We start from the raw sequence: 16,462 nt of genomic DNA on the forward strand, positions 1-16,462 counted from the left end.
AGTTAAATCACCACAGTAAACTTCTATATAAATGGTGTTGTATGTTGTGGACTATGGATTTATACTTTTTTATCTGGTGTATCTGAATTTCCACAGGGAGCTCGTGTATAAAGCCCCTGCACCCTGCCATAGGGGATCTTAAAATAAGTCTGTGTTAGTCCTGTATGAAAATAGTCTCTCCTCAATTTGCTCAGCTTCACAGCTAAAGATATAGCTGTAAATGGCACTACAGAGTTAAAGCAGTTCTTCAAATGGGGTGCTCATAATAGGGATTCCCAAAGGAAATGAGCAGCATTTCATTACCAACTAAAACTGGTAACATTAAGCTTTCTGTTACTCTGTCATATCCAAGCCACTTCCGTAATGTGTTTGAAACCACACTTATCTTTTTGTCATCACAAAGGGAGATGATTCTCTAAATTTCTGTTGTTTTTTGAAATTAGTATTTGTTCTGCCTTCATCAGTTGTACACATGATAAGGAAACGTACATGCATAATTATTTGTTTCAAGAAAGTAATTTTGTGATAGCAGATAGAATTCACACAGTTTGAGTGAAGGTAGTATTTTTTTAATTCAAATTTTCCATTGTCCAGGCAACATAAAACATTGCCCAGATACATTTGTTTGCATTAGTTTGTAATATCTGTTTGTTTTTCAGAATAATGTAAAAACTTATCAGAATTTTGCATAGAAAGCAGGAAAAATAAAAATTTTTTTTTTAAACCATAATTTTCTCCAAAAAGTATCATTTTCCCTGAGCTGAAATATAAGCAGTATGTTATCCTGCAGAAAGCAGAGAAAGAAATCACAAAATGCTTAAGAAACTTTTGTAACTAAGGTGATAAGTAAACAATAAATGTAGATATAAACAAATTATGCTTTTTCTATCTGGAACGTAGCTTTTGTATGCTAGGTCATTGTTCTGGATTTCTACCATGTTTGAAATACTTAATTTGGATTAAGTTGTCTTTGATATAGTGCTTCACCTAGCATTACCCCATTCAGTCTTTTGAGTTCATGATAGAGAAGAGAGTAAAGGTGCAGTATGTGATCATCATCCAAAGTGACAGTGCTGCTTTGGAGAAAACTTTATTTCTGTCAAGAAGTTAAATGTCTGTTTCTTCTCGTTCCAAGTTCTGCTTTTTCTGATGAGGCTATCCAGACACAAAAATGTTCCAACATAAACAAAAAGAGAGACCTTTTTTTTTTTTTTCTGTCCGTTTTTCTTTAACATGATAGCTTACAAATTAAGAGCCTTTTGGGACGCTATATAGATCTTTACAATTTTAAAGTTAAGGAGATTCTTCAATGAGATGAGGAAGGCTTGTTTCTGCTATTTGTATTGTTCAGGTCTTCTAGTCTATTTTTGCTTTTGTCAGTTCATAGAATCTATATTAGATGTTAATAAGTATTGTCATAACAGTTTATTATAAAAACCCCAGATGTTTAAGGAATAGACAGATCCCTTGGGGTTTGGGAAAAATAGAGAAAATGCTGGGTTTCTTACGAGCTCAGTTCAATTCCCCACTCTCTTTTAAAGAAGTAACACACTTGGCTCTGCTCCTGGCATGATCTGATCAAGAAATTAATATGGTTTTTGCCTAATGATTAGTTTCTGGACAGATGAACACATACTATGCATAAAGCAGAAAATGGGAAAGTATATTAATCTGCCTAGTCACATAGAAAAGGCCTATTTTCTAGGAGCATGCTCATGAGTAATGATCCAGTTGCTTCTTCCATCACTCAGTTACCATCAATTTAACTAGATACAAGTGCACTGCAGCATTGGACCTCTAAGAGAAATATGTGGTTTTCTTCCAAGGGAGTGACTTCAGAGCTTCTGCTTTGGCTTGGTGGCACAGAGATTAGCAAGTGTGTTCTTGGTGTTCTCCAAAGGCAGTTAACCCATGATGGAGGTTGACTCCGTCTCATTAACACATTCTCCAGCAACACTGAGATGAGTGATTTTCCTGCCATAAAGGTGTAACAGTTCTGTAACCAGTACATAGGATAAATAAAGAAAAGGAAAGTTCCTCTTCCTCTGAATTTTCCCAGTATTGCTCATAAGTTTTAGTAGAGATACCTCTCTCTTGATATTATCAGCTAATCTGCAGCACTAACAAGCTGTATAATGTGATTATTATTGTCCCTGCCCTTATATTTCATTTATGGAAAGGTAAATGTCTTACATGAGACAAAAATAAATATTCAATGAAAAGGAAGAAATAGTACCATTTTATGGTTGTAGCTGTTGTCTAATATCAGGTCAGGTATTGAATGTGCTACATCTTTAAAAACCTGAGTTTTACAGTGTGTTGAATTTTTCTAATTCATCCATGATTCAGAAGTTTACTCTTGTAATAATTCAGTGAGTTTTTAATTAAAAATTACTATCCTGAAAATATATAAACAGTGAAGTATATATTAGCTTTTTTTTTTTCCCTGATTGATCACAAATCCTTATTATTGCAGGTTGTGTTAATGTGTATTTATTTTCCTAATGTGATACAGGTATCAAACCAGATGGGTTTATGAATAATAAGAAATCACATGAAGTGCAGGTGATGTCAGAGCTGGTAGACAGCATAGCGAATTATTGTGGGATAAAGCAGGTAAGAAAGTGTTTCTTACTGTGTATTACCAGGTACGTTCTGAGTTATTTTCCTTGTTGTGTGCAACAATACATTACTTTGGTATTCTGTCACTGTTGTTCTTACTTTTCCTAAGGAAAAGTAGGATAATAGGAGCTAAAGAGGAACTGTTGGGGCCAAACTGAAGGACAATTTTGTTTACAAATGTATTGTTCCAAAGGAGCTGCCTTTCAGTGACTCATAATCACTCATGAGTAATTTTGAAAAGTTATGATCATCCTCTGTGTATTGAGCTGGTAAAATTGCTGCTTTTTGGACCAGTACTGCCTTGTTTGTCAGTATTATATTGCTGGCAGTTTTGCGCTTGTGTCAGTAGGGGAGCACAGAGACCAAGGCAGAATATCTTGAGAAATTTTGAAAGCTCCTCTTATTCTGAAACAAGATTTAAATTATTTTCTATTGTTTAATGCTGTTCACCTTTACTTAACATGGATTGAGATCTATAAATCAGAAATTTAGTTATGATGTTTTTAGTATGAAGAGAGACCAAATTAAGCAGAGATTTATATAAGAGTGTATATGAAATACATTTAGTAGAACATGTAAGAGGCCTGGACACCCAACACCATTATCATCGAGCATTTACTGCATGTGTTGGCTATTTCATACATCAGATGGTAGGTTTGTCTTTGGTGAAAAATTGCAGGATTCCTTTCTCAAAATTGATTTAACTTAAACCTTTTTTTAATATGCATGTAATTATGATTGCACAGTGCACTAGATCACTGTTTCAGTAAAACCTTGTAGAGGTTTATTTATGGATCTGTTGACAAAACACAAGCACCTCAGCAATACTTGACTTTTTGGAACAGTGTGTTTCACATTCTATTAGACAAAATGCACCAACACCATTTTCTCAGTTTATGTACATATGTGGGTTTTCTTGTAAGATTTTCAGAATTGAGCCTTATGTCAGATTCCATACCTTAGGCCTGTGTTGTGGTAAGGCTAAATTTTTCAGTATCTGGGTGAGCTGAGTTCATTTATTCATTTTAATCTCTCTAATGCTGGTAACTGGTCAATGTAGCTCCATCCTTGCTTTAAACTAGAGGAGACATGAGGCTCTCAACACGTTTGATTCCTTTCTACATCTGAGCTGCTCTTGCTTTCCATGCAAGGGTCTGTAACTGTAAATGGAGACTTATTTCCTCCAGGCTAATAATTCATTCCCACAAAGATTTGTGGAGAACAAACTATATTGTTTTAAAACCAAAGGTTAATAAGGTACCTGCCCAGATTTTATGGTGAGGGTATTTCCTCTGAGTATTCTTTTTTGTAAGTAAATATGTGTGAGTATAGTTTAAAATTAATGTACCTGCAGCATCCCAAGTTGCTGTTGCTCCCACTACAGAGAAAGCCCCAAAACTTGGATTTGGCTCTGAATTGCTGAAGCTGAATTTTGGTTAGGAGGTTATTTGGCTCAGACGAGTTTAATTTAGGTAAGTAATGCTGTACTCTTGCTAGATTTGTGTTCAGCCTGTGGCATCCTTGGAAAGAGAGATCAAAATTCTCAATCCTGACCATCTGTTTTGTGAGGAGCAGCTGACAAAGACAAAGTTTTAGGCAGTGTTCTTAAAACTGGGATGTCAAGTAAATAGCTTTAATTAAGGCCAAACATTACTGGGTGAGAAACAGTCAGTTTGCAAGCACCTGTGATCGCTTACAGCAATGGAAGGTGGTGGTCGCCCAGCTGCAGTGAGAAGCCTGGGTACCCTTCACAGCCCTGAAGTGGGTGTGCCCTGTAGAGAACACAAATACACTAGCAGCACATTTGTGAAAGTCTTGTATTCGTTCATGAGCATGTTTTTTGCCTTGTTTAAATTTTGTTTCAGACAAGTATTAGTTGTTTAAGTATTGAGGATTATCATGTACTAAAAAAGCTGTAGGAGAGGATAGTTTGCTTACATTGCAGTAGTAATGCATTTGCTGGAAAGTGGTGTTTCATATAGTGTTTTCTTTTAGGTTTAAATAGTTCCTGTGAGATTCAGGAATGAAAGGAAAGCAAATACCCTGTTCAGAAAGTAAAAAATTAAAGCCATCTTGATAACTTAACTGAAGTTTCAATGTAGCTGGTTACTAATAAAATCTTAAACCAATCATTATTAAGTATCTGTCAATATGCTGCAATATCATCCAGTGATTACACACTTTTATCAGATAACTTGGAGTATCTTTATACATGGGATTATTTTCTGTTTACATTTTGAAAACATTATAACAGTTAATGAAAAATATTAATGCAGTATATCACTGAACATGAAATGCTGACTGCTCTATATTAACTTTTTTCCATTTTAGTCATACACTATAACAATATTTATTTGTGCAAAGTTACAAATCCCTAATATATGAAAAGAGCTTTCCTGTTACTTTGGAAAATAAAAAAAAAAAAGCCTTTTTCTCTGTCTTTAAAAAGCAGCTCCTTTTGGTTTTGTTTTCTTTCAACTTAAAAAAAAGTAGCAACTATGATTTTTAGGAGTTTTTCCTTACTGATTTTTTTCTGTCCTCGTTGCAAAACAAAATATATGTAGTATTTAATTTAAAAATCTAGAGCCGTGAAAACACAACACATGTTTTACAGCAGCACATATCCTCAGGGTGTTTTGTTTCTTTCAGATATTACAGATCACTGACAGTTTGAAAAATGCCCCCCATTTCACCTCCATATCCATGTTGTATGTAATGGGTGGTACTGGTTTTTGTTGGTATTTTATAATGTACAATAGTAAACACTAACATAGGAATAAAAGCAAAAACTTTATAACAATTATGATCACTTTAGGTTAATGATTTGAATTTAAACATTAAAGCAAAATAACTAGAGGGCTTTTTTCTTCAGTAATTTGCTGACCCTTTTAAGCACTGTTCCTATCATACAAGTGGAACTTGTTTGTTTAAAGAAATTCTTGATTAAACTCTGAAAAGAAGCCAGTGTTGATTCCTCTTTGCTTAAGTGCACATTTGTTTTATTTAATGTATTGGTCAAAGTTTTCCTTGGAAATTGCAGCATGTGCAGCAAAACTTGGAGTGTGTAATATAAGGATTATATAATTGTGCATTATATAATTCAGTATCCATTACATTTGTGATTTGATGCTGGGAAATATTGGAATGCTTGATTGTGCCAGAAACTGTGTTTAAACATAGGAAGGACCCAACTCGCTGTGGGCAAGACCTATGGAGTTTAAGATATCATGGAAATTTCATTTTCCGTGTTCATGCTTGACAGATATGCTATGGATTGCTTATTACTGTTCCCTGTGTAATCAATGGAAAGTAAAGCAGGGAATAATTTAATGCAGTTTATTTGTTCAGTGCAAGATCATTGTTTGCTGGTTTTAGTCAATTTTCCCTTTTGCTTTTAAACTGTTCTCCCACTGCTAATTTAACAATGTATTACTATTTTCTGTTTACTTGAGAAAATTTCCCCAAGCTACAGGCGGTCTCCATTGCCACCAGAGGTCATACAGGAATAACTCACTACCCCTCTCTTGTGTCCAAATGCTGCTTTTTACTGAAAAAATTCACAACTTGAAGAAGTGGAGGAGCGCACAGTCTGCATAAGTGTAATGTCTGTTAAATAAAAGAGTGGGTAAAATGATTCCTTCAACACTTCTCTTTCCTTTCCTTTCCAATGACAGAATCACAGAATGGGTCAGTTTGGAAGGGATCACAGGGAGTCACCTGATCCAACCACCTGTTCAAGCAGGGTCATCCCAAAGCACATGGCACAGGGTTGCATCGAGATTAATCCTTAATATCTCCAGTAAGCGAGACTCCATACCCTCTCTGGGCAGTCCACAGTCACCTGCAGAGCAAAGAAGTTCTTCCTCATACTCGGGTGGAACTTCCTGTGTGTCAGTTTCTGCCCGTTGCCTCTTGTCCGTTTGCTTGGCAGCACCGCGAAGAGCCTGAAAGCATCTTCTTAACACTCTCCCTTCAGATACTTACACTCTCAGTTGTCTCCTTTCAAGGCTGAACAGGCTCAGCTCCCTCAGCCTTCTCTCATAAAAGAGGTGCTCCAGTCCCTTCATGATCTTTGTTGCCTTCTGCTTGAGCTGTTCCAGGAGCTCCATGTCTCTCTCGTGCTGAGGTGCCCAGAACCGGACTTAGCACTCCAGGCGTGGCCTCACTAGGGCTGAGTAGAGCAGAATATTGGTGATAAATGTAACAAATAAATGACATTTTTAAAAGTGTGCTTAGGTTATGTAAATTCCATTTCATTAAATTCATTCCTCTACAGATTTATTTCAGAAGATTTTGTGGTTGTAGTTCGTCTAGATGGCAAATATTCATCAATATCACATGATGACTACCGATGAGAAAGCCATGTGCTATCTGAGTAAACAATTTTTACCTAATATTATGTATTCTCCACTGTTTTGCCTAGTCTTTAGTGACATTGGCTCAAATTTTTCTTTCTAATTCCATGGCTGTTCAAATCTATAGATAGTGAATAAATCTTTTTCTCATTGAGTAAGAATATTGCTGTATTGAATATTTTTACCTGGTAAAAAACTATGCAGTTGAGTTTAAGATGCATCAATGTAGTTAGTGTATGCTGCAATATGAGTTTAGCAGTATCAGTGTAAGCTTTCTTACAAACTTGTGACAGACCAAGAACAAAACATAGATGTTCTTGAATCAAACACTTCCAGGAGCTTCTACAATGTCATTATATCTAATATTATTTTTTTCGGTACCTGGACAGAAGTGAACATTATAATTTTTTTCTCCTTAGAGAAGTGTCAACTCTGCCAATTCTCATAAAATACTGTGTGATGTATTTATTATATATGTGTTTATCACATATTAGAACATTTTATATATATATATATATGTATATAGGATTTTATATAAAACTACTGAAAGATCTCAGGTTACTCTTGTTTTGCTAATACTTTGTATGGGGTTTTCTTTGCTGAGTTACATCAGTCACTGAACTAGCACATGGTATCAGCTATGAGACAAACTAAACTGTCACCTATTATTCTTCATCCAGAATGGGTAGTGCAGACTCCATGTGGCTTATGAGCCCTCTTATTTTATTAGAAAAGCATCCTCATGTTAAACAAAGCTGTATGTATTGTTTTCACAGAATGAGAAAACAGAATAAACAAGCATTTTCACATAAAAAGAGTATCAATATCACCCATATTTAGGTCAGTTCTGAAGGGATTAAATCAGGCACTGAAACTAAAGATGCTTTTTGCTCTATACCCATTGGTAGTAGGCTCCTCAGTGTGGGAATTACGTGCCTAAAGCTGAACACTGTGAGTGGTTTCTTTGCTAATTCTGACCTAGTTTAGCAAGGGCAGGTGGAATTGCTGGGTGTTGATGGTTATTTTTTTTAGCAGAAGAAAGGTCTATGTCAAAAAAATACACTGTAAGTCTTTACAAGAAGCAGGACGTGTGCATTGCATAAACATTGCAGTCTCTGTTTTCTGGAGTAAATCAGTTAAGACTTAATTCTGTGTTTTAAAGTCAGAAGGTGGACCAACAAAGCAAAAGAATTAAGTGCATTGAGAAGTATGATACTGATAAGGTAGCTGTTCAATCCATGCTTAAATTTTTAGTGAATAATTTTTCATTTGAAGTTTGCCTTGTTGCTCATTAATATAGCAAGTTTTGTTTTCCTTTTATTTTTTCTCCACTGTCTAGGTGATTGATATAGGTTCTGGAAAAGGCTACCTGAGTTCGTTTTTGTCCATGCAGTATAACTTAAAAGTATATGGAATTGACTCCTCCAGCTCCAACACGAATGGTGCTCATGAAAGAAATAAAAAATTGAAGAAACACTGGAGAGCATATCAGAGTCGAGGAAGAGAAAACCTCAAAAGCCAGAGTTTGGAAAAGGCAAATGACAGTCCAGTGGAAAGTGAAATTAATTGTAAAACAATCAGTGAAGAGCTCTTAAATAATGACAGCAGTCTTCAAAATCAGGACCAAGTGATTATCCAGGATTTAGTTCCTTCTTGTGGTTCCACAGGAATGGCTACACCTGGAACCAACACAGAAGTTGAAGCTGATTTAGTGACTGGGACACAATCTCAGGAGACCAATCTTTCTGAAGAGGTTCTTGCTGTTCTAAATGTTCTTCCTGCTGATGCTGTAGAAGATTTTTCTTCATTTCATTATAACTCTTGGGAGCTTTGTGAAGAGGAAAAAGTACAAAGAAAAATGACATTTATCAAAACTAAAGCAAGAAAGTCAAGTGAATCGAACCTGTATTTTCCATTGACCTCTTGCATCACTGCAGAAACAGAACTCAGTGACATCATAACAGATCTGGAGGTTATTTTACTCTAAATATTTCCTGGGTTTAGATTGTCTGTTGTCTTTATATTGCCATTTTCACGTGTACATTTGCTGAGTATACACAGAGTGCTATCTCCCGTGTAAATGAATATTCTGGCCCGATAATGGTTTTTAACCAGGTAGCAGAAGTATGCTGTTTCAGTTAAAGAAGATGATTTATTGTTGTTGTTGTTGTTTTTCCTTCTTAGGACTGTATGATAGTGGGTCTACATACATGTGGAGATCTTGCTGCGAATACACTACGAATTTTTACCGCCAAGCCTGAAGTCAAAGCTGTTTGCAGTGTGGGCTGCTGCTACCACCTGTTGTCAGAACAGTTTGAAAACCAAGAAGGTAATTCTTCTGAGCTTAGCTTGTGGCTGCCAGTTTGTATGTTGAGAGTATTAATACCTTTTATTTAATAACATCCTCGTGTTTGCTCCTTTTCAGTGGCTTACTTAATATTGGTTTTAATTACTTTATGAGTAAACTCCCACATGCATTGTTGCTTTTCTGTTATGCCAATAATCCTAATATTTTTACTGAGATTAGGGACATTAGTGCATAATGTTTTATGCGATTATGACTACTGCTGGTTTCATTCCATTAAATCACTTATAAATGTATAGGCTCTTTTAGTCCAGTATGTTTCCATCCTTTTGAAATATTTTATACCAGATTTCCTTCTCAGCTGTCTGTGTGCAACGTCCTGTTATGTTAAGTTGTACATATAAAACAAAGAGCAGAATTAAGTTTTTGTAATGTAAGGTAATACTCAAAAAACCCACTCATCTGGGTTCTGTGCTTGTCTTTGCCTGTTTAGCCCATCATTAAACAGTACGTATATAAGAGTTTTTCTTCGGGAGGGAACCAGAAGAGTATTTGTGGATTCAGAATATAGGCAATATTTCCTACAGATGGGGGTGGGATTAATTTTTGAGAGAAAGTAGGTATTTTTACTTGAAATTCTGTATAATGAAAAACATTTAAGGAGCGGGTTTTCCTGAGACAAGTGGTACAGAGCTGAGCTGTCTAAATGATCAGCTGCCAAAATCCTAGGACCTGCTTATCATATCAATCAAATCTGAGAAAGGAGTGGCTTGGGAAGGTTTAGTTTAGCTCTTTCGGGGAATTTGACAGACACAAAGGCACGTGGGACCCAGGTATTGCTGTTTAGAAGTTAGCTGCTTAGGCAGTTATGGCACAGCTCCACACTGACCATGACATGCTAGCTCTTGCTTGTTTTAATAATTTTTCATGTTGTTTTTAATTTGCTCTGCAACTATTTTAAGAGTTTTTTTTCTGTGAATTAGTAATTTCAAAATACTTCAACTCACTCCAAAAGCAAAGGAAAAGAAAATGCAATTGAAATTTCTGTGCTACAGAAATGCACTTAGAGAAAAAAACCATACAATTACTTTTACATCAGATTTTTAAGAAATTAAAAACTTTTCAGGTACTTGTCATTAAGTCTGAGTGTCTGAAACATTTGGTTGTTTCTTATTATTGCAAAGAGGGCACATTTCTTCTGCTAGCTGTATAGGATTACTTTTTGCAGACCAGTGCATAAACTCAGACACCACCAAAGGATCAGGCATGATAACCTTTTCAAAGTTCAAACAAACAGATATATGTGCATAGTTAGAAGAGATACTGCAGTTTCATAGTGGTATGGAAATGAAGTCAAATTGCATGTTGGAATTTCTAGCTGTTTGATTTTACTCTGCATGAAGGACAAAATTGTTCTCAAAGGAGAACATTTGGACAGAGCAAAAGGAAATTACTATTCTTTTTTTGGGAAAGAATACATATATTGTCCTAGTATTGCTCAAAAAAAAAATATATATATTACTATTACTATTAGAATGCATATTCTAAAATGTATAATGCTGTTGTATTCCCTTACTAAGTCATTTACCATATGGCTTGTTCTTAAATGTGCAGCAGAGAGCTAAGAGAACAAGGGCTGAGAGTATCTAGGAGTTAAGATTCCTTCAGAGGGAAAATAGGGAAGAATTCAGACTATCTTGTTCCTGCATTTCTTATGCATGAACTTCAAGCTGTCAAAGCATTCTAGAGGATGCTAGGGGATTCTGTATCTAATCAGTTGGTGTTGATCCAAGCTGTACAAGCTGGTGTTGTACAAGCTGTAAACAAACTCCTCTTGCAGCTGTCAGAAGCAGGTGGATTTTAATACTACTTCCAGGATGGACCAAATCATAGCATTTAAGTAGCAAGTAACTTCTGGAGGTCATCTGGACCAGATCATGGCACCAAGGCAAGGCCAATTTAGATAATTTCATTCAGGGCCTTGTCCCTTGATGTTTTGACTGTCTGCAAGGGCAGTGATTCAGTAGCCCATTTCAATGTTTGCCCTCACCGTGAAGTTCTTTCCCTCATATCTATTCAGAGTTTGCAGCTATTGTGCATTATCTATTGTCTTTTTCATTTTGCACTGCCAAAAACAGTCCAGCTTAATCTTTTTTGTTGTCTTTCCTTTAGGTAGTTGAAAACAGCAGTTAGATCCCTTCTTGACCTTTTCTGCAGCCCTTTAGTGCTCTTGCCACCAATAAATTCATTTCAGTCATTATGGTATGCTGAAGAGCCCAAGGAAGCACTCCAGATACTCTCACAAGTGCTAAAAAGGGAGAATAATCACATCCCTTAATCTGCAGGCTTCACTGTCAAGCTTCAGATTACTATCAATTTTCTACCTGTTTTAGAGTCCACCCATCTGACTCATATCTTTCCATTTTGTCTGTAAAGATACTAAGGAAACCTCGCTGAAAGACTTCAAAAAATCAAGATAAACTATAACTCTGATGTCCCCTAGTTCGTGGAGCCAGTCACTGTATCACAGGAGGCAGTAGTTTGTCAGTGCCTGATGAATTCCTGCCAGCTAGTGTCAACCTTCTTATTGTTCTTCATGGGCCTGGGCATCGTTCCCAGGAAAATGTGCTCCATAAACTTGTTGAGACTAGCTAAGCTTATTCAGGTGAAGATGAGTGTGTTTTTTGCCTGTAATCAGGATGGACATGACCTGTCAAAGATGATAGAGTGTGGTCTTCATGGAGCGCCAGTGAGTTATGTGATCCTGAAATGCATCCCATTGGGCCACATGCAACTGTGTATGTTCTGGTTGGCTCGTGTGGCACTTCAGCCAATGTAATTTCTACTGTAGATAGTCCTTTGCTTGTCCAGGCTCTGACGCTGAACTCATGAAAGCTACTCTAGGCAGTAATCAGAGATTGCAGAGACACGTAGATGCTTTATGTGGAGAGACTAGTTGTAATCTTAGGAAGCAGGTTTAAAGCTACATCTCTTCAGTGATGGATAGATCTTCCCAAGAAGCAAAGAGAATTGGGCAGAATTTGCTGCAACACAGGAAATTACTTTCTCATTTGAAATCAGTCCAGTAAGCAAGGGCTTGCCTGTGATGACACAGTGGGAAGTTCTGTTATAAAGCATTCTACAATTATTTTATCTTGACTGAGTAGCCTCAAAGATTTTCAAAATCAGTTTTAAAAATGTCATTTGTCCTCTTTAAAAGCTTTTTTATTTTCTTGAGGTGTGCGCCCTTTAAAGTCAAAGTTGTTGCAAGTCCACCTCAAAGCTGTTGCCCCCAAAGCAGCACATTTTCCATCCTTGCTGTTTCTTTAATGTAAACTCAGAGGGTTACTCTCATAAGCACAGTTGAAGCAGGGGAGCCAGCTCACAAAGAAGATGCAATGGACTTCTGGTTGCCATAACTTGGTATGGCTGGACAATATATTCTTAGGCATTTAAGATTTAATTCCAAGATCAATCTTATTTGAGGCCAGTGAAAAATTACTTTTTCACTTCATATTAACTGTAATTAACTGATATTTGTAAGAATTAAGTTTACCTGTTATGATGCCTAATGTAGTGTTTATAAGTCTGAGGTGCTGAGTTGGCAAAATATCAACAAAATGTCACTATGGTGTTTTTGTTGGGCTGCTGAATTACCTTAGTTATCATGAGTTTGGGTTTGGGTGTTTTGTTTCTGACGTGACTTCAGGGAATAACACATTGCATTTCTCACATACTCTAAAATTAGTGCAGATATTGCAAGACTGGCTGATTCAGTTTGCTGTTGGACCTGCTGTGAATGCTTTGGGGACATTTCTGATGAAAGTAGATGCCAGCAGTCACAATCTTGAATAATAATGCCATCAGTATACAGTGTCCTTCTATGTGTCTATAAAGAAGCTGAATTCATCTGGAAATTTTTGTAATGGGACCACATTTCCAATTATGCTGGGAATAATTTTGAACTGTTAAGATGATGAAAGCCTTTGCTTTGATTTATTAGTTGCTAGAACAACTAAGAGGTGCTGTGTAATACCAGATTTCAACTCAGTTTTAAAAAGTTGAAGCCAATGTCTTTTAACACCTGTTTTTAAATTTCACTTCTCTTATAAGCAGTATGAAATTCTGTGTTTCAGTTAATAAGGAATAATATGACAGCTCTTGGAAAATTCTAAGTAGTTGTACTTTGGCTCTCTCTAAGGAGAATTGTCTGTTTATATAGAGATTCTTGTCTGTTTATGTAGAGATAAAATATACATAGCCATTAGTATAATTGATTCCTTTGGGGGTTTTCCTCTCTGTTACTGCATTGGGTAGTAAATTACATCAGAGTAGAAAAGATTTTACTATTTATTAGAGGCATTTTACATAAACCTATTTACATAGCCATTATGTCAGTTTTTCTGGGAAAAAAATCAGTTTGCTAATGATTTTTAGGTTAAAACAAACTCTGTTCCTCTGTTCAGGAGATATTCTTAGGATTTTTGAGACCTCTTTTCTCTTGTATTCAGCTAACACATTTTTGGGGTAATGTATCAGCTAATCTATGATGAACGGAGAAGAACTAAAAATTTAACGCATTTTTAAAAAGATTTTACTTCCCTTGAAAAGGGATTCGGGTTTCTGTGTTCTGCTTCTCTTCTTTCTATCCTCCATACCACCAAATACATCAGTAGCAATCTAGAAACCAGTCAAATTCTTCATTATTATATCCTCTGTTTTGAGGAAAAAACACATGAATTTTGCTCTTGCTCTGGAGCTACTGTTAAGACTCACCACAGAGGAGATGGGTTAACCAAGGCTCTTTTTAATGTATCCCTTGGGGTGGATTAGAGTGAAATGAATGACAGGTCTGTGTACGTGTGTGTATATATATATATATACACACGTGTGTGTGTGTGTAGGTATATATATTTTAGAATAACTTGTTTGCAATGGAAATATAGCCATTTTGATTATTATCTATAGTAATATAACATTATAAAAGCATTAAAATATACTGAAGAAAATATATAAGGAAGACAAAGAAGTCAAAAGAGTAACTAGCAGCAGGAAAGATATCACTACCCATTATTTTAGCACTTTGGGAGCACTTTGCACTTCAGATGTCTGTTGGTTTAAGTGATGGTCACAGTTTTGATCTGTCAGGGGTGGGGACAGCCATGAAACAAACATTTCAAGGGTTAATATATACTCACGTTCTGGTGGGAATGCCCAGGTATCTCCACTGTGAGGGAAAATTTTAACACTTCAGATCATGTGCAGTCCTCAGCACATGTGGTCACAAGCGCTAAGCCTGATAGAGTTGAAGAAGTGTTCGAGCAATGCTCTCAAGCACATGGTGTGATCCTTGGGGGTGGTGCTGTGCAGGGCTAAGAGGTGATCTTGTTGATCCATTGGATCCCTTCCAACTCAGCATATTCTTTGATTCTGTACTTTGAAATAAGAGATAGGTGTAGTTGTATAAATACTTTCAGTGATAGCTTGTCGCTTGTCTCTGTCGCAGCCGCTGGCTCCGTTTTGCCTAGCCTAGCTCAAGACTGCAGCCAGACAGGAAAACTCCCCTGGGTCCTAAAAACCCTGGGAGTGGTGAACTCCTCTTAACACAGGAGGGACTGCATTGATGACGGAGGATAAGAGTCAGACTTGGTCAGAGGGCAAAGTCCAAGGTCTTTATTCCATCCTGGTTGGACACCTGCCTCAGTTGTGCTGCTCTAGCCAAGTCCTTGCCCGGGCCTCATGTTCCAGGCTTACTTACAGGGCAGGGGCTAAAGGAGGGGACAAACCAACACCCAGTGAGGGATAAGGTGGGAGTAGAACAGCGTTGGAGGGACATTTAAAGAAACCAGTGGGAACATAAAGGGAGGAACCTCCTCGGCTCTTGGCTCTATCATTTGATGTCCTAACCCAAACTCTCCAGAAGCTGGAAGGAACAGCCAAATGACAGACAAGGCCCGTAGGAGGGGACAGGGAGGAGTGACAGGGAAGAGGGGTAGGGACAAACCTTGGAATAAAACACTTTCCAGGGGAACAGGGGAGTACAGAACAAACTATTACAACAAAAATGAATAACATAAAATACAGCATGAAAACTAATAACGCAGTGCAACAATAGCTATTTGATAGAAGCTCTTTTTGAGGTTGGCTTAAGTACTACAAAACATAAACTCCAAATTGTGTAAGGATTTCCAAAGTCAGGTCACTGCTGGGTAGAGAAATTCTAAAACCCTCCAGGAAGCTGAGGGTAGTAGCTTCTTAATAAGGCACTCTGGAAGAAGTCAGCAAAACTTCTGCAGAATAACTTTGACTCTTAAAAGCTACTGAACATAATTGAGGGAACCAAAAGCGTTGCAAAGGATTGTCAGAATTCACATACAGAAATCAGACTTGTGAAACCTGCAAAAGCCTTGAGTAACGTGGATTCAGAGGACAAATACTCTGAAACTGAATTCTCTAATGGATTGCTTACACAAACATAATGGCTTTGTATCACTCCGTTCCACTCAAATATGAAAGATTACTCTTTCAGTGTATTAGAGTACAGATGATTTATGTGTAGCCTAGGTATATTTGCAAAGATATTCCACAGCCAATGTCTTACTGATGATCAGCTACTACTGATACTATGGCAACACAGGAAAACACTTCTAAGCAACAGATCAAAAAGCTTAATTTCCTTCCCAAGGCATCTTTAGAAATTGCTGTATAGGGAACCTTTCCATGTGTTTGGGAGACAGCTAGCTAGTCACTAAACCCCAGATGTTTTCTATAAAAATTGATTCTGAAGAAAATATGAAACTTGAAAAAATACTAACAAGGTAAGCTTTACAGATGTTAAATGAAAGTATTACCAATTGAAGTTATAATGGTATTTTTAATTAATAAATGTAGCAAGAATGTATTAAAACCTGAAATGATCTTACATTTGTATTTTTCTCAGGGTGTACAAAGTATGAGGTTAAAATTAAAAATGACAAAGTTTTAATAAACTTAATTAAAACATACTCTATGTTTCGGTTTTGGGAATTATTTTGGTGGCAGCTGATTCTGTTTCCTGGAATTAGGCAACATTTTTCTTTCCCACTACCCCCTGCTTCCCCCAGCAAAATCCTGATTAGTCAGGGGACTTTTTTTGAAAAAAAAAAATTCAAGCAACAGTGAATTACATGGCCAAGGAAGA

General features: G+C 36.7%; 1 protein-coding gene across 3 annotated transcripts in view; it reads left to right on the forward strand.

The window, feature by feature from the left end:
- METTL25 (methyltransferase like 25) overlaps positions 1-16,462 on the forward strand; it is a 56,879-nt gene that overhangs the window by 6,728 nt on the left and 33,689 nt on the right. For all 3 annotated transcript variants that reach the window (XR_005700690.2, XM_040063330.2, XM_040063331.2), the window contains exons 3-5: positions 2,516-2,616; positions 8,317-8,949; positions 9,162-9,306. Coding sequence is in view for 2 of the 3 variants with exons in the window: in XM_040063330.2 (XP_039919264.1) it covers positions 2,516-2,616; positions 8,317-8,949; positions 9,162-9,306 (879 nt within the window). In the remaining variant the exon portion in view is untranslated. The remainder of the gene's footprint in view (positions 1-2,515; positions 2,617-8,316; positions 8,950-9,161; positions 9,307-16,462) is intronic.

Source organism: Hirundo rustica, chromosome 4, assembly GCF_015227805.2.
Source record: "Hirundo rustica isolate bHirRus1 chromosome 4, bHirRus1.pri.v3, whole genome shotgun sequence".
Taxonomy (NCBI): domain Eukaryota; kingdom Metazoa; phylum Chordata; class Aves; order Passeriformes; family Hirundinidae; genus Hirundo; species Hirundo rustica.